The following is a 17,519-nucleotide window of genomic DNA, read 5'->3' on the forward strand; positions in this document are numbered from 1 at the left end:
ATTGGGCATAAATTAATATATTACTTGATTTAAAATGAAGTTTAATAAACAAACATGAGAAAGTTAAAACACTTAATCTGTTTAATAATTTAAATTAAACCACTCTCCTTAGCTATAGCACTAATAAAATGGATCTGCAATAATTATGTAATTAATGCTGAGTTTCCATTAGCAACTGGTGGTCTGCAGAAATGTTTGCATTGAGCCTGGTGATCCATGGGACCAAAAAGTTTGAGAACCACTGCCATATACAAGCTCAAGAGAGGGGTCCCTGATGAGGAAGTGTCAAAAACTGGATCGTGTGGCCCAATGTTTTGACCTTCAAGACCCACTGGTTGCTTTTTATTTGCTCCCAAGCCAGGTAGAAATGGAAAAGGCAATTCCTGAAGGAAGGGAGGTGGGTGAAATTGGAGGATTCAAACCCTTGACCAACCATTCAAAACTGCTGTTTAGACAACACCTGGATGGTTGTGGGGGGCAGTTGGGTGGCCCCTATATCTCTGAAACCTGTATCTCTGGGGGGAGGAGGGCATGACTGTGGGTCTTGAAACAGAGCAGGGATTGTCTCCCAGCAGTTTATGACCTAGTGAAGTGCATCTTGTATTAATGCCAAAGGAACAAAAGGTAGCCGCGGAGTCCTTAAGCATGTGCAGGGGGGAGTCATTTATGGTTGCCAAGAAAAGTTTGTGACCAAAGAGGAGGTCCTCCACTGTGTTTTGGACCTTTCCCAGAAACCCTGAAAGTTGGAATACAGACACCCTGCATGTAACTGCCACCATGGAGATGGATTTGACAGCAGTATCTGCAGGAGAGCTATTCTGGCTAACAGCTATCCCCCTGCAACAACTGACTGAAATTGTTCCTTGCAGCCTAGTTGGAGATGTTCAATAAAGGCCATGAGCTTGTTGTAACAATTATATTTAGACATAAAGGCTTAGTAGTTCACAATCCAGAACTTCAGCTTTGAGGATGAGTAAGATCATCATCCAAAGAGGTCCCACTGCTTTTCCTCCCTTTCATAGGGGAAAACTGCTGTCCACCCCATTCATTCCGCCACAAGACAAGTAGGAGATGGGAAAAAAGTGACAGACTACTTTTACACTTTGGTGAAATAGTTGTTGGAGTCTGCCATATGGTCTTAGCTGGATCCAAGATAGCCTAATTAATGGGCACAGCCACTACAGAGGATGTGTGCTTCTGGTCTTTAACCTCTTCCAGAGGGATCTGCAGAGTGTTCGTTACACTTCTACTGACATCTTGGAATTGTCTGAAGTAACTGGTGATGGAAAGAGGAGGAGGCATGAGCACCTCATCCGTGGGTAATTTCCTTATCTGCCCTAGCCTCCAACTCCTCAGACACCTCCTCCTACCTTAGAAGGAACATGTGGCACTTTGGGCTCCCGAATGAATGGTACTGGAGGTTCACTGAACTGTTGCTGATAAACAGCCCATAGTGCCATTGCATAAGAGAGTGAATTGGTGGCATACACAACTGATTCTACCATGCTTGAAGTGCAACCAAGTCCTCCCTGCATGAGGGTAGATTCCTAAAGGGCTATGTAGGAGGATCAATAATTGAAATCAACTCAGAGTGCTCTTCTTTTTTGTTCCATGTTTTCCAATATGGGTGCTTCCAATGAGGACAGAGAAGAGACTATGCCAGGGAGTGGCCACTCATAAGCTGAGGTATTAGTTACCGGGAGAGTCTAGATACCTGATAGCAAAAGGGACTCTGGTTCATATGACACCAAGATATTCCCCAAGTATTGGAACTTCTGTGGAAAGGACATCCAGTACTGACACTTTAATCAAAGTTGCCATGCTGTAACTGACAAGACTAATAATGCTGATTTTTCTGCAGCTTTGCTCAGTAGTGAGAGTACCACTAGTACCCCCTGCTGAGGTACTTGAATCAGTACCAATGGCTGGGTTAAGGCACGTGACAGCACCAAAAACTGGAATGCTACAGTGCCAGTGATGGGGCTGAACTTGATGGTACCTTGAATTTCTCCTTACTGGTAGAGTAGTCAACATATTGGGGCTGTACAAGAGGAAAAGTCTTTGGCCTCAGTGGTACTCTTAAAGACCGAAGGCTTCAACAAGGACCCAGTCTTTTTTGGAGCTGGCTCCTTAGATACAGAGTACATGCTCTTTTGGGGAGTCTTCCCTGAGTGCTTCAAAGGCTTCCCTTTCCTACAAGCATGCCCTGAGGTGGACAGCGTGCTGGATCTGTCCATGGATAGATGTCCATTGGGATCTCCTGACTTGGCTCAGAATGGGCTTGCAGGGAACATTCCATTGTCAACAGTCTGAGATTTCTCTCTCTGTTCTTCAGGGCTATGCAAAAGGAGCACTTCTCAGAGAAAAAAGCCTTCCTTTAGAATTCTGTGTTGAATTGCATTTCCTATTTTTTCTGGAAGCAGAGAGAAAATGGCTATTTGTGTGGTATTTTAAAAACGGCTAAAACCAAGGAACAGCGAAACAGTAATTTAAAAACATTTAAAAATTATGTTCTCAGGTGTCTAGTCAAACTCTCAAAAAAGATTTAGATGAGAATTAAAATAACGAATATGTATATATGAAGACAACACAACCTTCTGTGGTTAGCTGTCCACTAATTTGTATATTTAATGTTCACATATGCAAAATCTGAAATTATATACATTTTCCCCCATGTAATACGGGCCAATAAACCCGCTTTTTTACACAAGCAACACTTCATAGCTCATGATTATATAACAAGTTGAATTATCATCAACTTGTACACTTAAAGAGCCTACACCCTTAGTAAATCAAGGACAACACCGAGTTAAGGACAGCAAATATAAAAATCTTCCACAAAAAAAGATGGGAAGCGATTAAAACAATTAGTCATTATTAGTAGCCACTTATGTGTCAAAACCATATTAGCTACATTTCTTTTAAAAATGATATTGCATTAATGATACTTATTTTGGTCTATTGCATTAGCTGATTTTTAATACAAATGTTCTGAACTCTAAGTCCTAGCAAAAAATAAATGCAAACATTGTTTCACAAATGAAAAAATAAGATTTTAGAAAGTAAATACATGTAATGTGCCATGTACTTTATATAACATAATGCAACAATTTCTACTAACAGCCCTTTTCAACTCCACCATGAACTTAACCCTTTCAAACAGAAAATATTCACTTGATAAATATGTTGCTAGTTTCATGCGTAGATATTTATGTAGCCACTTACTGTTATATAAAAAATATGAAATTATTCTATAAATAGCTGAACATTTTAATTCTAAGTTCATAATATTTGACACTAATAGGATTTTATTTGTTTTTATCCTCTAAACAAAAGTAGCTCAGTCTGTCACTCACTTCCTTTTATTCATTTTTTGTTTTGTCTTACTGCATGCATCTCTTGTAAAGTGAAAACGTCTGTTTTAAGATAAGTGGAAATACTACAGTATGTAACGTTTTCATGTCAAAATAATTACATTATTATATTCTGAGTTAAATTATTTAAGGTGGGAAAACATTTTGATATTCATTTGACAGTTGTAATCCTGGCAGGATCAAATCAACTTCTTGCAAAAGAGCTTCCAATAGTTGTTTTAAAAAAAATACAGAAGGGGGCTAAGCAAAACAAAGAATTATCCTGTTAACCTTTCATTCTGAAGGCCTGGGAGTAGATCTTGAACTAAGTTATAAATGGCAAGCAGTCTAAATTCATCCCTGGAAGCCAACGGAATTAGACCAGGGACTCATTTGTCCCAAGTCTGGTATTTAGCGTTCATAATTTATGGTGATGGATACTCTACATTTATCCTAGTCATTCTTTCTTTGTTTACACCACATTGGAAAACTGTTCTTTGGTTAGAAAGGCAACAAACTGGAACAGGAGATAGACTGCAAATCAAGACAGGGAGACATTGGATTTTGGAGAACTTTTATACAGCATGTGCCCACCATACGTTTCACATGCATACTTCATTTTCATAGCAATAAAATCTCTAATTTTTAAAATTGCATTTAAACGATCAGTTGTCTGAAATTTTTATCAATGGATCACACATACTTTACAAAACCTATGCCAATTAATTATGATAAAAATCACATGTATGCCAGAGTATAAAATAAAATATAAAATTACCTTTTTATATTGCTTTGTCATTCCATACATAGCCCTTAACACCTTGAGGTGAAATAGATGATGGTTTTTGGTCGTACATGGTTTAGGGGGGAAAAAAGATAACTAGGTGTCACTAATCTTTGAAAATGTAAATTGTATCTGTTTAAGATACATAGATTATATGAATTTTCTCACATGTGATGATTATTATTGTTTTCCAAAATGCTGTCAGTTTTTAAACTCTCCTTTGGTTTTAAGCAATCAATATAGTTCAGTTTGGGAAGTTTAAGAAACTGATCTGAAAATAAGTTCTCTTTTTTGGATCTTATCCCAAGTAGGTGTACATTGGAGTACTTGTATTTAATGTAAATAGAACTATACAGATTTATATAATCTTAGGATTCAATCCTTCATGTTTAAAACTTAATTTGGGTATTAAAATAAGCAGAGCTTATACATACAGTTAAAATGGTTGGTAAAATTTCTGCAGAGACACGTCTTTATAGTTATCGCAGGAAGTTTATATAAAAGATACATACACAACTCCCATTCCACCCAGAATGTATATTAGGTGCAGAATGATTTCACAAAAATACCATTGATTTAATATACCCAATACATAGGCCAGGTCTACACTAAACCTGGCAGCTCAGCTTAAGATACGCAACTCCAGCTTCGTAGAATACATAGCTGGAGTCATTTTACCTTAAGCCAAGGTTGATGGCGTCAGCACAGTGGGGAGCTTTCTTACAAGAGCAGGAGTACTGGAGGCTGGTGGGGGTGCCCTCTGAGTTTAATTTAGTGAGTCTTAACTAGATTTGCTAAATTGAATTCTGGAAGATCTGTCACAGCAGCGTTGATCTTCCATGGAATGAAGACAAGGCCTAAGTGACCCTCTGCCACAGAGATGATCATTTTGTTCTTTTTCATTGGTCCATATTACATTCTAATTATTTAATTCCCTACCACACCCTTCTCCCAGGCTCAAATTATTTCCCCTCTGTGTTAGTGAAAGTATTTTTCTTTGTGGAGATTCTCTGTACATCAATGTTTTGACATATCACATATATATTTGTTGTCACGGTGAATGTAAGACTAACCTTTGTATTTATGATGTTATTCTCATTAATTTAATGTTTATTGAATGATATATCCAGGCAATCATTAGCACTTATAATATTCTTTTTATTCAAGATTATTGATTAATGTACTGCATATATGCTAATAGTTTCCCACATTTCCAGTCCTTTCATCAAATGTAAGCAAAAATCTTACTGAATCAAAAAATTAAAGTTTTTGTCTGAGCTACAATAATCTATCTGTGTTTCAAACTGTATTATTATACAATTACATAAACTAAATACAAGTCATGGAAAGTGTCATCAAACAGCAGACATACATTAAAATACAGCCCAATTAGGAAACAAAATTATAAACTTGAAAAAGCAGTGATAGTGCATGGGTGAAATACTAGCATCACAGAAGTCAATGAGAATTTTGCCATTAACTTCAATTCAGTCAAGATTTCATACCACATATATACATAGCCACATGGCTGCCAACTGAGTGGGGGTTGGTGGGGGATTTAAAAGGCCCAGGGCTCTACACCATTACTTCAGCAGCAGTGGGAGCCAGAGCCCAGGGTCCCTTAAAACACCACTGGAGGCCCAGGTAGCACTGAGGGCTGTCTGTCCTAGCCCTGCCCCTTCTACCTGAGGCCCGGTTGCTTCCAGGGCCCCCAGAGCCGACCTCCTCCCCTACATTGCCCAGGGCCCAGTGAAGTCTGTGACCTGTCCTGCACAGCCATAAGTAGGCACATGTTTCACTTATGGTATTTATGACTAAGATCAGAGTCCATAAGCAGATGCCCCAAAATGTATCCTCAGTTTCATGATTATTTTCTAATCTAAATAATTTTCAATAATAAAAATGAAGGGCCATCGAATTTCAGTGTATGACAGGGTTAGTCAAATTTGCAAATGAAATGAATGAAAGTCTTTACCTGAGTGCATCAAAAAGTTACAGGAGTGCTCTGGAAAACTGATTCTACTGTATAATCTTAGTGTCTACAGGTGGTGGCTGCTGTATAGCAAGTTCCCTAAGTTATACAAGTTATATTTTTTTAAATAATTTTTTACTCATATTTGTGATATAAACAAAATGATCTTATTCTAAGCTCCACATTTATCGGATTATTTCAACTTTTTACTGGCTTCTAGTTATTAAGAATTCCAGTTTAAGGTATCATGGACTTTGCAGGCATCTGATTTTAGTAACAAAAGCTATAGATGCACTACTAACCTAACAGAAGGAGGGTAGAAAACAACCATCTATGTAATTTCTTTGTCATCCACAGAGGGTGGGTGATATTTAATCAAATGGCACTCACTCTGAAGGAAATGAAAGAGCTCTTTCTGCAGCTTTTCCTATCTTATTGGCTGTGGGAGAAAGAGGCCACAAACTGAACTTGGGTGTCATTCATATATATATATATGTATAAATAAAACAGTATACAATACTACCAATAGGTCACTGTTTGGTCTTTTAAATAATCTCCAGTGAATAAATAAGATTTCAGAAAGTTTTTACTAGCTAATTACACTTCCTGATTTTGTAATTAGTGGAACTACATGTAATTACATAATAATTATGATGGTAATTACGTAATTAAGATGTATAATTATGTAGTAAAAAACATTATGGAAATAAAAGCTATTAACCGTATAAGCACAATACATTTTAAAAATAAATGTTTAAAACTACTATATTTCTCAAAATATCAAAATGATTAGTCCATGCCATTAATCGCTTGCTGGCAAGTTTTGTAAAAGATTATTTTTACAGAAACATTAAAAAAAGCATCTGATATCTAAACTCAACAATTACACTATATCCTTTTGCCATGTAGGCATGTACATACTTAGATTTATTTAGAGTTAAATTATTTCTCTTTGCATTGTTACATTTCCTAATTCCACAAAAATTAGTTTAAAAAACCTCCAGAAAATTGGATTTTGAAACCTAGATAAAGTCTGAAGTTATCTAGATCCAATAACTGTGACAGGGCCCTGTAAAAAAGTAGTAGCATATCAGACACTTCACTTCACTTCAGAAAGCCATCTCCTCTCATAAGAGAGCTATACTAAAAGCTATTTTGCATTTTAACTCATTTTATTAACAAAATTGATGGTATTCAGATAAGTCAAAGCAGAATGACATGGGTCTTCATGGAAAAAAGTATCACAGAGCTGAGGTATAAATAAAAATAAACTGGAACAATGGGTTGATAGGGATGTTAAATATCGGTTAATTGAATAGTCAATTAACCTCATGAGTTCTTATTGGTTAGTCGACTGTTCTATAGTCCCCAGGGGCGGGGCTGGCAGCCAATGCGCTCCAGCCTCACTCCCAAGGAGCCCCCTTCCACTTCGCACTGCTGCCTCTGTATCAGAGGCAGCAGCACAGGGTGCCAGGCAGGAGCTGGTCCACAAGGGGAGCCAGTTTAAAAACCAGCTTTCCTCGCAGACTGACTGACTGTTGCCCTGTGCTGCTGCCTCTGATAAAGAGGCAGCAGTGTGGAGTGGCAGCAGACCCTGTCTGGGGCGGGGGTCACATCAGTGAGGGTTGGGGGAGGGGGATTTGAGGAGTTTTTTTTGCTTCTTCTTACTTGTATGGTCCCTGACTGATTTTTCTGTGGGTCAATGGCCCCCAAACCAAAAAAGGTTCCCCACACCTCCCATAAATAAAGAAAACATTGAAACTTTTTTGTTGGACATAAATTAAAGTTTTACTTTATTTTACTTATTACATGCTTAATCTGTTTAATAATTTAAATTAAACCATTCTCCCTAGATGCAGAACTAGCAAAATGGCTTGGGCATAATTATGTAATTAATGGTGAGTTTCCATTAGCAACTGGTGGTCCGTGAAAAGATTTTCATTGAGCCAGGTGGTCACAGGCCAAAAAGTTTGAGAACCACTGTTATAGGGAGAAGTATAGATTTCTGAAACCTGTCCAACATCAAATATATCCAGTAAGACCTGGACATTTTCTTTTGAAGTCTCACTTCACTTTCTAGTTTACATATTTTTATTTGATTTGTGCTTATGCATTGGTGGGCAACCTGCAGCCTACTGGGGCTCCCCCTGCGGTTTGCAGACACCCTGGTTGCCCTCCTCCCCCAGGTGCCTCTCACACACTGGAGCATTGGAGCCCTGCAATTCCTGCTCCTCCCTCTTGCCTCCCAACTTTTGGAGGTGTTCCAGCTATGGGATAGGGATGTGAGAGGTTGAATACTTGACTACCTGATAAGCCTAAACTTCGCTCCCCCATCCCCTGCTGCCTCTGTACAGGAGGCAGCAAGGGGTGGTGAAAACAGGAGCAGGTTCCCCCAAGCACCGTCTCTCAAGTGCTGCCTGCCCTCCCCCCTACTGCTTCCTCTATCACAGGCAGTAGCGGGAGGTGGGGGTAGGGGAGGCTTCTCCGGCAGCAGCCCCTGTCTGGGGGGGGGGGGGGGGTCCGAGTAGTTTAAATGTGGTATGAGCTGGGTGCCCTGTTCATGGAGAGTCTTCTGCAGTTTAAATGTAGTGAGATCCAGGTGTGCAGGCATTCCAGCTCCTACTACATTTAAACTGCAGGGCAGCAGCAGAGGTAGGCCCTAGACCAGTGTGAACCAGGACAGCCAGGATCACTGTGACTCTGCATTTTAAATGTAAGAGCAAGCTGGTGAACCAAGCAGCTGGCAAACCAAGCCGTCCCAGCTCACGCCAGTCCTGGGACCTTGGCAGCTCTGCATTTTAAATGTAGTTAGAGCCGCAGCATTGCCAGTCTGGGATGGAGTGTAAATAAGGCTATTTGCAGGCTTTGAAAGTGCTGGGAGGAAGTGGGGAAGGGCAGGTAAATGCAGGACTCTGGTGCCCCAGTGTGCAAGAGGTAGGGGTGTGTGTGTGGGGGGGGGCTGTCAGGGAGTCTATGGGGGTCACAGTGGAACCCCATTGGGCCATGGACTGCTGAGGCCCACTGAGGTGAAGGAGAGCCACTCATGTGGCCATTCCACCATTCGTGGTTGCCTATCCCTGTGCTTATGTGTAAATAAGTCATTAGTGGGCATAATTATGTAAATGCAATAAGTTGCAAAGTAGTGTCAGGATATTTACTTGACAAAGTCAACTATTATAATTCATGCTGAGTCATTGTTAGTGTAACTGACTAATCTTCCTACTCCCCAAAAGTAATGTACGGATAATTATCCATCATTAATCAATCCTGTTTTCTTAATGAGGAAGGATGGACCATGGTTAAAGAACAGGGATTCAGAAGATGTCCATTTTACTCTTGGCTCTACCACAGCCTTCCTGTTTGACCTTAGGAAAGTCCTGCACCTCAGAGTCCATGACTGTACATTGGACATATATCACTTCACAGGAGCACTACAAGGTTTAATTCAATAATGTTTGCAAAGCTCTGATCTTAGATGAAAAGGGCTATAGAAATGTTAAGTATATATTTTTAAGTGTTACTTTGGGGGAAGGGCTCTTCAAAAAAAGGGGGTGAGAGACAACAAACACGATTAAGGCAATATGTGTTAGAATAAGAAGAATTTTACTCATGTAGCCAAACACCCATAACTGTAACTCAGACGTCTCCAACCTTTTAAAACACGAGATCACTTTTTGAATTTAAGTACAATCCACGATCTACCTCAAACCCAAATACCCCTGCCCCGCCTCCTTCATACCAAGACTACTGGTTGGTGATCACTGCTGTAACTGAAGGAAGATGTTTGAGCCAAAAACTGCTAGACCAAACAAATATTAAAACTACAGTATTCGAAGCAGAAAAGTTGTTTCAAATCTTCTATTGGGAGAAATGAACTGACATTGTTAAATCTGCTTTTGATTAATGGATTTAGAAATTGCTAAGTTTAAAAATCATTTAGTTAAGGACAAGATGGAAAATAATATCTGCCCAAGACAATTTAAAATCATGTTCAGAGCAATGTTTGTTCAACATAGTGCAGACATCACCTTTAAGAACTGAAGCTAATTACTAGTGCCTAAAGGTGTGAAACTAACAAACTCACTGTCCACTGAAACAGGTGTAGAACACAGATCATTATCTCCTGAATCTCATTGTATTGTGAAATCACCTTTTTTTGTCTGTTGTTGCTAGCAGATGGGAACACAGCTAACTGACTTTTTTAAACAAAATGGCTCTCTATGTTATTACCCCCTTTCCTCACTATGCCTCTAACACCCTTTTAGTTCCATCTCCCTCCTTGCTCCATCTCTTCCCCCAGTCACGGTTATGAGCTGCTTGTTACAATCTTCATCTTCGCAGGCAGAAAAGATAAGGAAACAATTGCAGTGCTGACTGAAGTGCAACATATTGCATTGCCTAGTAATTGAAATATTGCCTTCCACCCCTTCCAACTCCATCTCTTGCTTGCTCTTCTCCCCATCAGAAACATCAACTCCCACCATCTTGAAGATGAGCAAAAATATCTTCTTGCTTAGGTGTCCTTCCAATTTTAGTATTCTGTGGCCCTCTCAAACAGCCACCACCAGCCAACATGCCTATACTAAAGCCCCACACCATTAGAAGCTCTGCCAACATCTCCATTCTATATGGTCTACTTTCAAAGCCTTATAATAACTCATCCATAAAAAAAATTCACTTCATACTGATACTTGGCACACCAAGTTATGAACACACTGGGGAAAAACAATGTTTAAATTATAGGATGCAAACAAAATATTCAGAGTTGAATTTTGTGTTTTTATGTGTAGGTCACACAGCCCAAAACAGTTTCATTTTTCTCAATTCAATTTTGCAGTTTATTCATCCAGAAAAGAAACTAGGCACTTTTGGAATTTGTATGAAGGGATGGAGGCAGGGAATGTACATGGCTGTGATAACTGTATAAAACCATTTTTTGAGCATGCACAGACTTCTATGGAGCCACAGCACATAAATACTTAACCTGAAGGATTACACTGTGGTTCCAAATATTGGCATATGTTTTGAAGGTGCTGGGCTTCCTAAAATCCAGCAATATTTTAATGACAAATGACTTGGTTCAACATATCCTCCCTTCCTCATCATTTTCTGTTCTGCCACCAGACAGACAGGTTCAGTTTACTGATTCCAGGACCAATGAGCTCCACAGCTGAGAACATTCTGTATTACATAATACCTCAAGGCACCTATATAGTCTCCATCACTGTGATACTCCTAAAAAGGACATGAATAAACTTATCCCCTACGTCCCTTCACAATAGGGGAAAATGTTATTACTCCTATTTTACTGACAAAGAATGGAGGCAGATTAACAGTCAGATTCTGATCCTGTTACACTGAATAGTACCTTACACAATGAATGGTTTTACTGAAATCAATGAAACTACTAGTAGAGTAACTAGTAAACTACTCAGTGTGAGTAAAGGGACTGAATATGGTCCCAAGTGACTTGCCCAAAGTCACACAGGATATCTATGGAAGATAAGAGAACAACCACAGTGGTATCACCTATCATTACTTAGGCTTTATAGTACACCTCTTCATTTAAAAAAAACAACTTCAGAGAGAAAACAACTATAGGAAATTCTTATCCATATGCATTCTGCATGAAAGTTCTATAGAATGGCACAGGATCTTTAATAATATTAGAGTCATTTCTGATTTTCTGATATGGCCTTGAAAAAAAGTGTGTGTTTTATGGTACAGGTCTCAAACAACTGAGCACAATTATTGTGTGGTTAGTTAGCATGATGTGTAGCTTGTATCTTCATCTATGTAAATGGCTGACAGACTACCCATAAGCCTCACCATCCATGCCATCAGAATATGCAGTTCTTTAGGGTAGGGTTGTTGGTTTTTTTGGTTTCTTGTGCTTCCCTTTCAGTTTATGTAGGTGAATTCATGTTGTCCAGACTGACACACTGCAGAATCTGTCCTCAAAGTGTATGGAAATGAGCCTTGCTGCTCACATTTTGAGCTGAATGTTTCTAACAAGAAAATATGACAAAATGGGAAGTAACTGTCTAGGAAGGAGTCCTGCAGAAAGGGCTCTATGGGGTCATTGTGGATCACCAGTTAAATATGAGCCGACAGTGTGATGCCTGGAGAAAAAAAAAAAGCGCAAACATTCTAGGATATATTAGCAGGAGTGTTGTGAACAAAACACAAGTAGTAACTGTTCCCCTCTACTCTACGCTGATTAGGCCTCAGCTGGAGTTCTGGGCATCACATTTCAGGAAAGATGTGGAGAAATTAGAGAAGGTCCAGAGAAGAGCAACAAAAATGATTAAAAGTCTAGAAAACATGACCTATAAGGGAATACTGAAAGAACTGGGTTTGTTTGGTTTGCAAAAGAGAAGACTGAGGGGGGACATGACAGCAGCTTTCAAGTACCTAAAGGCGTGTTACAAGGAGGAGGGAGAAAAATATTCTCCTTAACCTCTGATGATAGGACAAGAAGCAATCAGCTTAAACTGTAGCAAGGGAGGTTTATGCTGGACATTAGGAAAAACTTCCTAACCTTCAGAGTGGTTAAGCACTGGAATATGTTGCCTAGACAGGTTGTGTAATCTCCATTATTGGAGATATTTAAGAGCAGGTTAAATAGAAGTCTGTCAGGGATGATCTAGACGGTGCTTGGTCCTGCCTCAAGGGCAGGAGACTGGCCTTTATGACCTTTTAGTTCTAGTACTCTATGACAGATTCCAAACTGTTGCTATTGTCCATTATCAGAGTTTTTCAGCAGGAGAGGCAAAGGTTATGTTCTTGTTGACCTTTCATCATCTAAGCAATAGGTCCTAACTGGTAGCTCTAGGCTAGGCCTAATTCTAGTATTAGCAGCAGAATTTCTGAAAGGCTTGAGAATCTGGTTCCCTTTTACAGAGCAGAAAGAGAGAGAAGGTCTTATGGACTTCACTATTAACATATTAAGCCAGTGCTCCATGATCTGCTCTGTTTGTCTGGGGTATCCACATTACATTTAAAGGCAGGACTTACTGTTCAGGAGACTGCCTCTCTTCCCTGTGCTACTCTACTACAGGGGAGAGCACCTGCAGTGCAAAAGTTGGATCCATACTAATATAAATGAGATAGGGCTTCTGACAGGATAGTCTCTGTGAGGGCTTCATGGCTTTGGAATTCACTCCTCCATCTATGATCTAAGACACCTTTAATCAGATAGATCCTCACTAAGTCTTTTGAGGCATATCAGGCTAGGAGAAGGCAACTCTGATCTCAAATTTGCGCCCATCCCCTCGTCCTCCAGTACATGTCGCAGATCTTGTGCCTGTGCACAATGGTTGGGGTGAGAAGAGAGCATGGGGTTGGAACTCACAAGCCAGCATCACTTAAATCGATTCATATGTGAAGATATCTCTCTTGACGCTAAAGATTTACCTCTTGATGAAAGTCCTACAGCGATGGGCAAGTGTTGTCGGATGCAGGTGGAGGATGCCTGGAAGCATTTAGTGACAAACCTGCACCTAGGTGGCCCAGGTGTGATGGTCGTCTGTCTGCTAAATTGGAACAACAGCAGCTCCCGTATGCTGCCTGGGTGTCAAAGCAGCCCTATTTAGGGACAGAGCTGCTTTCTTCAAAAGAAGAGGGGGAAAGAAAATAATCCCTAAACACAGCTTGTCCCAACTGCACCCTGTCAATTAACTGCGACTGACTGGATATCCAATTTTTGCTATCACAAGGGAAAAATCAACAGCTAAACAGAAACTACACTTTGCATCCTTGATCGTGATGATCACCATTAATGCAGGACAGCAATTATTTGTAGAGAACTTGCATGTTATAAAATTGATGTCGCAGCTTTAAGCGAAACATGTATTTCTGGTAGCAGCCGATTCACAGAGTTTGGAGCAGGCTATTCATACTACTGTGTGGGCTTCCCTGAGGGTCATTCAAGGCAAGCAGGAGTTGGCTTTGCCATGAGGATACTGCTAGTCCCCCAGCTTGAATCCGAGCCATATGCCATCAGTCCTCGCCTCATGACCGCAAAGCTCAGACTGAGAGAGGGACAATACCTAGTACTTGTTAGTGCATATGCACCCATTTTGACTCCTGCAGATGATGAAAAGGAGGCTTTCTATGCTAGCCTGAATCTAGTGATCTCTTCAGTACCTTTTATATCCAAGCTATACTTACTCGGTGATTTTAATGCTAGAGTTGATCAGGACTACAACACATGGCCAAAGATGCTTGCATATCATAGTATTGGAAGTGAGAACTCAAATGGTACTCTTCTTCAAACTTGTGCACAGCATGAGCTTGCTATCACAAGCACATTCTTCCAACAGGCAAACAAATACAAAGCAACTTAGATGCACCCTCGGTCTAAGCACTGGCATATGATTGACTATTTCATCACAAAACAAAGAAATCTTTCTGATGTTAAGCTGACTTGTGTAATGCGTGGCACTGGCTTCTGGGCCAATCACTACATGGTATGCAGTATTGTTTCTTTCAACCTTTGTCCACCAAAACGTCAACATTCTGCTGTATGCTGAAAAAAATTGCAGGAAAACTTGAAATACCTGAGACACAAGTGTTGTTTCCACGCAGTCTTGATGCTTCCTTAGCCATCAGCAATGAAGGTCAAAAATGGTCACCCACTATTGAGGATGATTGGACTGACATCAAAGAAACAACCTACAGAACTGCTATCGAGATCCTCGGTTTCCAAAAACATAGGCACAAAGACTGGTTTGACGACAAGGACAGAGATGCCCAAGCTCTTCTTGATAAGATGCATGTGAGACATCTGGCTTGGATCAACGATAAAGAGAATGCCTCCAGGAAATTGGCATATATTCTACCTAAACAGAAGGCACATGTCAAATTACGGCAAATGAAAGACGATTGGTGGAAATATCAAGCAGTTAAACTCCAAGATGTGGCTGATAGACATTACTTTAAAGCATTTTATGACGAGCTGAAGGCAGTCTATGTGCCACGCATTGCTGGCTGTACACCAGTGAGCTCTGCTGATGGCTTTACTTTGATCACAGATAGTGCTAAAATCCTTGACTGCTGGGCTGAACATTTTCACAAAGTACTGAACCAGACATCAACTTCTGACAGCAGCGTTCTTGAAGAGATTCCTCAGTGGGCTAATGATTTACAGGTGGACATACCACCAACTCTTGACGATGTACAAAAAGTTGTTAGTAAGATGAAATCTGGAAAGGCACCTGGCAGTGATGCAATTCCATCAGAAATTTATAAAGCTGCTGGTGGCCAGCTGATGTACGGTCTCACCCATTTATTTAGCACCATTTGGGAGAGGGAGCTAGTCCCCTAGGATTTCAAAGATGCCCTGATTGTACACATATACAAGAGAAAAGGTGACCGTGCATGTTGTGATGACCATCAGGCCTTCTCTCTGCTCTCTATAGCTGGTAAGATCCTGGCCCACATCCTTTACAACTGGCTTTCACTATATATGTTAAAAAATGGCATTATACCGAAAAGCCAGTGCAGATTTCATGCTGGTCTAGGCACTGCTGATATGCTATTTACAGCCAGAGAGATACAAGAGAAATGTAGAGAGCAACATCAGGACCTCTGTGATTTTCATCGACTTGACCACGGTGTTCGACATGGTCATCAGAAATGGGCCCTGGAAAATACTTGGGCGAATTGGATGTCCTGAAAAATTTATCAACATTGTTTCGTCCTTTCACAAAGGCATGCTTGGTTGCATCCTTAACAATGGAGAGATATCAGCACCTTTTGAAATATTAAACGGTACATAGCAAGGATGTGTCCTTGCTCTTCTCCTATTCAACATCTACTTTTCAGTGATGCTGTTAGTTGCTTTTAAGGACTGCATGCTGGGCATACCTATTCAGTTCTGAACTGATGTAAGTATTTTCAAACTCCGGAGACTTCAGGCTCGCACCAAAGTAGTTACTACAACTATCCGTGACCTTCTGTTTGCTGATCACTGTGCACTGTTGGCTCATTCAGTGAAGGATGCACAGGAACTTTTTGATCTCTTTGTAACTTCTGCTTACCATTTTCGACTCACAGTGAACCTGAAGAAGACAGAAGTTATGCCTCAGCCTGTTTGAAAGAGCCCAGCACTCCAGTGATCTCTGCTGCTGGTGCAGTCCTTAAAGCTGTTGACAAGTTCTGCTACCTGGGAAGTGTACTGTCTTCTAGCCAAATTGGCCAAAGCCAGTGCTGCCTTTGGAAAACTGACCAAATGCCTATGGAATGACTATGGTATCAAACTCCATACCAAGGTAGTGGTTTATCAGGCAGTTGTCCTGAATATCCTGCTATATGGCTCGGAGTCATGGACAATATATCATTGCCATGTTTTGAAGCTCAATCAGTTCCATATGCATTGTCTGAGAAAGATTGCCCACGTGAACTGGTGGGACAAAATTCCTAACACGGAGGTTCTTAAGCTGTGTGGTATCATGGGCATGAAAGTAATGCTTATGAACAAACAGTTTCTCTGGATTGGTCATATTATGAGGATGGATGATACGTGGGTACCAAAGATGGTCTTCTATGGCCAGCTTGCTCATGGAAAGCGCTTTACTGGTGGTCAGTATAAGCGCTATAAAGACATCTTAAGGCCAATGTGAAGTCATGCAGCATCTCTCTCAATGATCTGGAAACTCTACTTCAAGACAGATTGTTCTGGCAGAAGACTACTTCACTGGCTCTTAATTGCTTTGAGAGTCAGCATATCTAGGCATTACAGGAAAAGTATAGGATCCGAAAAGAACGAAGTACGCCTGCAGTTGGCGGTTTTCTATGTGACATCTGTAATCGGCTGCCAATCAAGGATTGGTTTAGTCGCTCATCAACAGCATCACAGAAGATGAGATCTGTCAACTAACATCTCAGTCCAAGAAGAAGAATCAGATAGAGCCTCAGGACACATTGCAAAGTTTGTGTTTTTTGACAGTCGTTTGAAAATGGAGGAAAGGAAAAGTTGTAGAATGGACAGTTGTTGAACAGGAATTTGTAAGTTGCCTAAGTAACTGATGGTAGGTGTTGTTATATTTCATTACTGCATATAGGGGATATTTATGACATTTTAAAATAATTAAAAGAATATATGCATAAGTGCCCTTTTTAGCATACAACATAAATAAATACAAGTGTGTATAAACTGAGTGGTTTCAAACATTCGCGCATCAAAATAGGTGTAGTAGTAGCAGAGTTTATACTTTCTCTTGCAATTTGAGACACTTGTTTTGGGTCAGAAAAGTCTTGTCTGTTTTTATGCTAAATGTTGTTCCTTTACATTCTAGCTTCTGGGATGATTCCAACGAACACGTCACATTTCATGATCCAGTTGGCACAACCATACAAACGATCCTTTTCTGGGAACAGCTTCCCTGGCCAAAGGGTCCTTTTCTTT

General features: G+C 40.2%; 1 protein-coding gene across 3 annotated transcripts in view; it reads right to left on the reverse strand.

The window, feature by feature from the left end:
* POLA1 (DNA polymerase alpha 1, catalytic subunit) overlaps window positions 1-17,519 on the reverse strand; it is a 315,435-nt gene that overhangs the window by 33,168 nt on the left and 264,748 nt on the right. Inside the window, exon 37 of one of the 3 annotated variants that reach the window (XM_075913287.2) lies at window positions 4,132-4,173. The exons of the other annotated variants lie outside the window; for them this stretch is intronic. Within the exon in view, the coding sequence (XP_075769402.2) occupies window positions 4,136-4,173 (38 nt within the window). The 3' untranslated portion in view covers window positions 4,132-4,135. The remainder of the gene's footprint in view (window positions 1-4,131; window positions 4,174-17,519) is intronic. 3 annotated transcript variants of the gene reach the window in all.

This window comes from Pelodiscus sinensis, chromosome 1 (assembly GCF_052426305.1).
Source record: "Pelodiscus sinensis isolate ZL-2025 chromosome 1, ASM5242630v1, whole genome shotgun sequence".
Taxonomy (NCBI): Eukaryota; Metazoa; Chordata; order Testudines; family Trionychidae; genus Pelodiscus; species Pelodiscus sinensis.